We start from the raw sequence: 8,538 nt of genomic DNA on the forward strand, positions 1-8,538 counted from the left end.
ACATAAAAACACAAACAAAGAACAACACAAAACACTGCCCCAATTTTCCCTTGCTCAACAGACTGCTCATTTTCTGGTCTGAGATACATTCAAACAAGGACCCATAGAACATAGTGACAGCTATCAGGTGGGAGCCACAGGTGGACAAGGCTTTGCACTGTCCTCCCTGGAATGGATCCTCATAATGTCGATGAAAATGAAAATGTGGGAGATGTAACCCCTTATACTAGCTTTCATCCTGCTCTCCTTTTATGAGTCTGCCCCCATTTTCCTTGTTAGTTCACTTTGTTCATTAGATTCCACATATGAAGAAAAACTATGGTATTCGTCTTTCTCTGACTGGCTTATTTCACTTAGCATAATGTACTCCAGGTTCATCTATACTGTCACAAAGGGTAAAATCTTCTTATTTTTTATGGCCTAGCAGTATTCCATTGTGTAAATGCCCCATAGTTTTTTTATTCACTCATCTACTGATGGATGCTTGGGCTGTTTTCATATCTTGTTGATTGTAAATAATGCTGCAATGAACATAAGGGTGCTTATGTTCTTTTGAATTAGTGTTTTGAGTACCTTCAGATATATTACTAGAAGTGGGATCACTGGATCAAAAGGCAGACTCATTTTTAACTTTTTGAGGTATCTCCATACTGCTTCCCATAGTGGCTGCACCAACTTGCAATCTCATCAACAGTGCAAAAGGGTTCTTTCTCCACATTCTCCTTTGCCTATATTTTAATTGGGTGGTTTGCTCTTTTGGTGTTGAGTTTTGTAAATGCTTTATAAATTTTGGATATTTATCCCTTATCAAATGCATTGGTGAATATGTTCTCCCATCCTGTAAGTTGTCTTTTTATATTGTTGATGATTTCCTTTGCTGTGCAAAAGATTTTTAGTTTGATGTAGTCCCATTTGTTTATTTATTTATTTTTATTTCCCCTGTCTGGGGAAATATAGCTGATAAAAAATTTCTATAAGTAGTGTCTAAGATTTTGATGCCTATGTTTCTGTCTAGGATTTTTGTGATTTTGATTGTAACATTTAAGTCCTTGTTTCAATTTGAATTCATTCTTGCGTGTGGTGTAAGAAGGTGATCTAGTTTCATTTTTCTCCTTGTATCTGTCCAATTTTCTCAACACCATTTAGTGAACATGCTGTCTTTTTCCCATTGTATATGCTTTCTTCTTCTGTGTAATATTAACTGACTATAAAGGAGTGGGTGTATTTCTAATGTCTCTATACTGTTCCATTGATCTATGGGTCTGTTTTTATGCCAGTACCATGTTGTTTTGAATATTATGACCTTATAGTATAGTTTGAATTTCATCCATGTTGTAATTGTTACAATTTGGAAGGTGAAGATTGTGTTTGAAGCAAGTTCTAGTCTCCAATGCTTGCCTGTCAACCTGTTTTACTTAACTTTGGAAAGAGACTAATGACATTGTGCCTCTGTGTGTGCATTTATTTTTTACTAGAACCTTATTATGAAACAGTCATTGAATAATTTGATCTGCTGGAGTCTGAGGAAAGCAAAACTTAATTTCAAAATTTACAAAGGTAAATTTATTACAGTAAAATGTAGGCATTTTAATGCAATTTGAGAGATGTATACAGCCATGTAATCACAGTTTATTTTTAAGGCTGCTACGCAGGTAGGGAGAGAGGGTGAGAATAAGGCACATAAAAACTCCCCAAAGCTCGCTCTTCCAAACAAGATTTGGACATTTTTACTTGAAGAAACACTCTTGGGATTTTTGCAACCCTTCGGTAATATCCAGAGTCCTGAAACGTTGACTTGACAACTTTTGTCAGTGTTCTTGTTACTGTTATGGGGAAGCAGGTTTGGGGGGAATCATTACTTTGCCATCCTGGAAGTTATCTTCATCTCGGTAGGAAGGTTTTGTTTTTGAGATTCATTTTAGTTGTATTGTTTGTCTTTTAAAAACATTTACTGCTGATTAGTATTCTGCTATAGGGGTATTTCACTATATTTATTTATTTATTTTTTTAAATTTTTTTTATTGATTATGCTGTTACAGTTGTTCTATTCCCCCTTTCATTCCCCTCCACCCTACCCCCATCCCCACCATTACCCCCCCCTTTAGTTTATGACCATGTGTCTCAAGTCCTTTAGATTCTATATTTCCCATGCTATTCTTGCCCCCCCTTCTATTTTCTATCTACTGTCTATGCTACTTATTTTCTGTACCTTCTCCCCCCTTCTCCTCCTACCACTCCCCTGTTGCTAACCCTCCTTGAGATCTTCATTTCTATGTTTCCACTCCTGATCTAGCTGTCCTTTTTAGTTTCCTTTCGTTTTAGGTATGGTTGTTAATAACTGTGAATTTGTTGTCCTTTCACTCTTCATGTTTTTTTTTAACTTCTTTTTCTTAGCTAAGTCCCTTTAACATTTCATATAATAAGGGCTTGGTGATGATGAACTCCTTGAATTTGATCTTATCTGAGAAGCACTTTATCTGCCCTTCCATTCTAAATGAAAGCTTTGCTGGATAGAGCAATCCTGGTTGTAGGTCTTTGGATTTCATGACTTGGAATACCTCTTTCCAGCCCCTTCTTGCCTGTAAGGTCTCTTTTGAGAAATCCACTGACAGTCTGATGGGGACTCCTTTGTAGGTGACTGTTCCCTTATCTCTTGCTGCTTCTAGGATTCTTTCCTTCATTTTAACCTTGGCTAATGTAATTATGATGTGCCTTGGTGTGTTCCTTCTTGGGTCCAAATTCTTTGGGACTCTCTGAGCTTCCTGGATTTCCTGGAAGTCTATTTCCTTTGCCAGATTGGGGAAATTCTCCTTTATTATTTGTTCAAATAAGTTTTCCACTGGTGGCTGTGCCTTTCCCCCTTCTGGTACCCCTATAATTTGGATGTTGGAGCGTTTAAAGATGTCCTGGAGGTTCCTAAGACTCTCCTCATTTCTTTGAATTCTTGCTTCTTGACTCTTTTCTGTTTGGCCATTATTTGCTTTCTTCTGGTCCACTCCATTGATTTGAGTCCCAGTTTCCTTTTCATTGCTTTTGGTGTCCTGTGCAATTCCATTCATTTCAATTAGTTTCGCCTTCATATATTTGTCTAACTTGTGGCTATAATCAACCAGTTCTGTGAGGATCCTGATCACCAGTGTTTTAAACTGTGCGTCTGAGACTTTTGCTATTTCTTCATTGCTTAGATCTATAGGTTCTGGAGCTTTGAGATCTTCTTGAGCCATTTTTGGTCTGTTTGCGCCCTTTAAGTGTGAGAAGCGGTGCCTTGGACTCCCAGGTCGCTGGGTTGTGACGCTGTATGTGGGAGAGTGGTCAGAGCGGGGAAATGGTGACCCCCTTTGCTGTTTCGTACAGCTGGGTGTGAAGCAGCGCCTTAGGTGGTTCACCTGGGCTGGGCCACTCAGAGTGGCTGGGTTATGACACTGTATGTGGAGGTGGGGTCAGAGCAGGGAAATGGCGGAGCCCTCCACTGCCACTTGCTGTGGGGACCCCCTGGGCCCCGGTCCAACCGCCCACTTCCTCGCCTGTCCACCCGCGCACAAATGCGCGACCACAGTCAACATGCAGCACCGCTCCCCTGCTGTCGCTGGCCTGGTTGCTCGCTAGGTCACTCACTAGGTCCAACCCTGCTCCTGGATTCCACGTGCGTGTGGATTCTGTGCACCTGAGTCCGTCTGACCGAGTCCTCCTGTGCAAGCCCGCTTCACTAGCCACTGGTTTCGCCCCTTACTGGTCAGGCTGAAGAATTTGTTGTTAACGGACTTCTGGAAAGTTCAATTTTCTGTGTTCTGGCTGTGATTTCTGTTGCTAATATTCAGTTGTCTCTAAACTTGGTTGTGTGAGAAGGCACGGCACATCCACCTATGCCTCCATCTTGGCGGAAGTCCTATTTCACTATATTTAAATGTGTGTATCTACCAATATACATTTGAGTTTCTTTGTGGGCCTGTGTTCTTTTCTTTTGGAGAAATACTTGATACTTACTGGGCCATCATTTTATAAACTTTTTATGAAAATTTGTAAGAAATAGCCAGTTTTCCAAAGCATTTAAATCATTTTATACTCCATCAGGTGATTTACTCTGAGAGTTTTAATTTCTTGGCCTTGTTATATTTTTATTACCTATTAAAAAATTCTTGCCATTGATGTGGGTTTTGAGTGGTATCCCATTGTGGTTACAATAGGCATTTCTTTGACAATTATGGATGGATGTTGAAATTCTCTTCAAATTTCGTGGCTGTTCATCTATCTTTTAAATAAATTGTTTAGTTCCTACCTAGACTTCTAAAAGTTGGGCTGATTAGTTTATTGTTCAGAACCTTCATATATTCTGAATAGAAGACCTTTGTCATAATTATTTAATGTGGACATTGTTTTTTAGTCTGTGGCTTGCCTAGTTCTTCTGCTCCTCATATCTCTCAACTACTGTACCTTCCTCCTCCTCACTTTTCTTAGATGACCTCATCTCACTTTATACAGAATCATTAAGCTTTCTGATGGGAATTCCCTGTTCTTTACTATAGTAAAACTGCGAAACTTATTTTCCCATATTCTTTTCTTCCATAGTATTAAAAGTGCTAGTTAAATTCTGTATATGTGCTAGAAGACCTATGCACAGTATCAGCAGTGTGTAGAGGTGTTAGGTATAGGTAAATGGCCTCAAAGGAGAATCTAGTTCCCAAAGCATAAAATTAAAAATTTTCTCTTGAGGGACAAAGGCTATTTTAATTGGTTTTCAAAATTATTTTTAAAATACCCTAGATAGTATTCTTAAGGAATACACTATAAATCTTCCTACTTTGTTTGTACAAAATATTGTAAGTCATCTGTTACAGGTAGGTCATTTTCTACATTTGTTCACAAAAATATGTTTTGTTATTTTGGGTGGAAATTAGTATCTCACTAATGTGGATAAAACGTACATCTGAAAACATCCTGCCTCCATTTCCTTCATAATACTTGCTTCTAAATGACATTATGTTGTACATCTTTGTCTCTGTGTTTAATTCTCTTACAATATATGCTCTGTGAAGATGAGGAATAGTTTTTGTGCTATCAACCCAAAACTTAGATCAGAAATATATCAAAAATTTTCAGTGTACATGAATAAATGAGTGGGTTAATTTACAAAACAGAGAGAACAATTCTTTATTCTGCAACTTCTTAGCCATTTATGAAGAGATACATTTCACTAACTCAATGTCCTCTACATAACATGAAATCAGCCAACTGGATTTTCAAATGAATATACTAGATTGAATATTTGTATCTGAAACTACAAGATATCAGAACTGGAGGGACCCTAGAAAATTAACTTCCATCATTTGTTCAGTTGAATGATGCTAAGATGCTGTTTTTCATCCTTGATTTTCATTCTTTTGGTTTTATGTTTTCAAGACATTTGAAAAATATCATATATGGAATTTTCCAAAAAGATTAGATATAAATGTAAGGATATATAAAAAATGCAATATTGTTACATTATACATATTAATATATAATGTAATTATATATACATATGCAGTCACATGCATATGAGAGAGAATGTATGTCTATATGATATGTTGAGAGGAAGAGACAGACAACATAGAAATACAGGGTAAATATATTTATATAGACACTCGTGTAGTTTTGTAGAGATTGTATTTATTTATTTTTCTTAGAGGGGGAAGGGAGGGAGAAAGAAAGGGAGGAAACATCAATGTGTGATTGCCTCTGGAGAGCCCCCTACTGGGGACCTGGCCTGCAACCCAGGCATGTGCTCTCTGTTTCTTATGCTGGCACTCAATCTGCTGAACCACACCAGCCAGGGTGACACTCATGTATTTTTTGAAAAGAGAAATTTCTCAATAATGACTAAATTAATAAGTAAATACGAGGTGGATGAAATAAATGTGGAATCTTTCATTTTTCTTTGTTACTTTTAGTTTTTAAAGGATAAGAAAATGTCTGTCCAAAACCACACTATGGTGGCAGAATTCATTCTCTTGGGACTCACGGACGACCCAGTACTAGAGAAGATCCTGTTCGGGGTGTTTCTGGTGATCTACCTAATCACTTTGACAGGGAATCTGTGCATGATCGTGCTGATCAAGACCAATGCCCACCTCCAAACACCCATGTATTTCTTCCTTAGCCACCTCTCCTTTGTAGACATTTGCTATTCTTCCAACATTACCCCAAGTATGCTGTACAATTTCCTCTCAGACCAGAAGACCATCTCCTATGCTGGGTGCTTCTTGCAGTGTCTTCTCTTCATTGCCCTGGTGATCACTGAGTTATACATCCTTGCCTCAATGGCCTTGGATCGCTATGTAGCCATCTGCAGCCCTTTACACTATAGTACCAGAATGTCCAAGGACACTTGTACCTCTCTAGTCATGGTATGTTATGTTTTTGGCTTCCTTAATGGACTCTCTCAGGCACTGCTGACCTTTCACTTGTCCTTCTGTGGCTCCCTTGAAATCAATCATTTCTACTGTGCAGATCCTCCTCTTATAATGCTGGCCTGCTCTGACACCCATGTCAAAACAATGGCAATGCTGGTAGTGGCTGGATTTACTCTCTCAAGCTCTCTCTTAGTCATTCTCCTATCCTACCTGTTCATTCTTGCAGCCATCTTGAGGATCCGTTCTGCTGAAGGTAGGCATAAAACGTTCTCTACCTGTGGTTCCCACCTGACAACAGTCACTATATTTTATGGGACCCTCTTTTGCATGTACGTAAAGACCCCATCTGAGAGGTCTGTACAGAAGTCCAAAATAATTGCAGTCTTTTATACTTTTTTGAGCCCAATGCTGAACCCATTGATCTATAGTCTAAGGAACAAGCATGTGATCCATGTCCTGCAGCAGATGATGAGAGGAAATCTCTTCCATAAAAATGCAGTTTAGTGGTCTGTTCATTGTAATGAGTAAGTGTCTGTGGTGAGACAGGGACTCTCTTCAAAGGACAAACCTACTGCTCTACAGTCATTGTTTATTTGTTGTCATGAACTCTCAATGACACTTGCTAATTTCTTATCAAAATTTGTAACTTTAAGGAAATTGTTCTCATAAAACTAATATTGAAGTTGGAAATGTTTTATTTAGGAGAGAACTTTTGGTAATAAATGGGCAATATTCAATAATTCCATCCAATACTTTACTATCTTAACTTACTTGGCGGTAAATATTGTAATTCACTCTGATGTGAACATTGGAAACCCATTTGCTCTGAATTATATAGTCTTCAAAGCCATGATGAGTGATAAATAAGGTGATTAGTTTTACACTTGTATTTGAAAAATTATGGATAATTTGTTCTTCAATATGTGGTGCACAATGATGGCTCTGGTGCTCGAAATCATGGTGAAGAAATTTGAAATACATGGATCACCCAGAGGTTTAAACTTTCTGTATACATTCCCCTAACCACACATTTTATACACATGCTAAGAAACATTTTTTTCATTTTAAAATACTATTTATGTAAGTAAAGTGCAATGCCAATATAGATATAGTTTGTACACAGTAGTTCTGACTTATGTCTAATTTATTATGAGTTATTAGTGTCTATCAACTGGCTTCTGCAGACCCCAAGAAAACCTTGAGAGCATATACAGATGAATATGTGTATAGAATTCCTTCTGGAAGTGAACGACCAATGTTTACTTTGGTGCATAAAACTGTCTGTGACTAACTATTTTCTAGATTAGTCTGTAACAGTTTTCAAAGTTTCTATTGAGAAAAATTGATATTAAGAAAAGCTACATAAAGAGATAAATCATTCACATGAATCCATGCATTGTTAGTCAATGACATGGCTACCTACTGAAAGTTATGTTAAACTTTTGTGAAATTGCCTTAAATGCTTGGTTTTCTAAGATTGTGGATTTTTATTTTATTTTATGTATTTATTTAAAAATATTTTTATTTATTTTTAGAGAGAGGGGAAGGGAGGGAGACAGTGAGGCAGAGAAACATCAATTTATGGTTGCCTTTTATGCACCCCCTACTTGGGGACATGGCCTGCAGCCCAGGCATGGGCCCTGAATGGGAATCGACCAGCAACCTATTGGTTCACAGGCCTGCACTCAATCCACTGAGCTACAGCAGGCAAGTGGACTTTAATTTTAAATAAGACCACTATGCCCAATGTTTATATGAAACCAACTGCTAAATTTATCATACTATGTTTGAAGTACATTCGAGAAAATATCTGCATGACCAGCAGTTCTAGAAATTTGGGCTCTATTCTTAAGTTTCAATTGATTGAATAGGGGTTGACTCTATCAAACATGTTCACCATATAGAACTAAAAATACAGACAGATGTGAGGAAGTAATGTGTTTCAGTCTTATGTCCTAAACCAATGAACAACATCTGTTTGTGTTTTGTTATATTTTTCTTAATGAATGGATAATCACATATAGTTTTATAATTATAAAAATTGGAATATTTCCTATAGACAAGTTCGAACATTAATTTTCACTTGATAGTATTATGTCTGCATTTCTTACAGGCTAAATATATGTAGTGAGGACCATTTTTAATGTAA

The 8,538-nt window shown here is 37.5% G+C and overlaps 1 protein-coding gene across 1 annotated transcript; it reads left to right on the plus strand.

Moving 5' to 3' along the window:
• The first annotated feature begins 5,945 nt into the window (after positions 1-5,945).
• LOC128626525 (olfactory receptor 5M10-like) lies at positions 5,946-6,893 on the plus strand. Its single transcript, XM_053659193.1, has one exon. The coding sequence runs from the start codon at positions 5,946-5,948 to the stop codon at positions 6,891-6,893; it is 948 nt and encodes a 315-aa protein (XP_053515168.1).
• Positions 6,894-8,538: the final 1,645 nt, after the last annotated feature.

Source organism: Artibeus jamaicensis, unplaced genomic scaffold (genome assembly GCF_021234435.1).
Source record: "Artibeus jamaicensis isolate MK-2021 breed Jamaican fruit bat unplaced genomic scaffold, CSHL_Jam_final scaffold_614, whole genome shotgun sequence".
In the NCBI taxonomy this organism is placed as follows: domain Eukaryota; kingdom Metazoa; phylum Chordata; class Mammalia; order Chiroptera; family Phyllostomidae; genus Artibeus; species Artibeus jamaicensis.

What these genes read in the sequence shown, in the direction of transcription:
- LOC128626525 (XM_053659193.1), top strand. Translation starts at nt 5,946, where the DNA reads ATGTCTGTCCAAAACCACACTATGGTGGCAGAATTCATTCTCTTGGGA.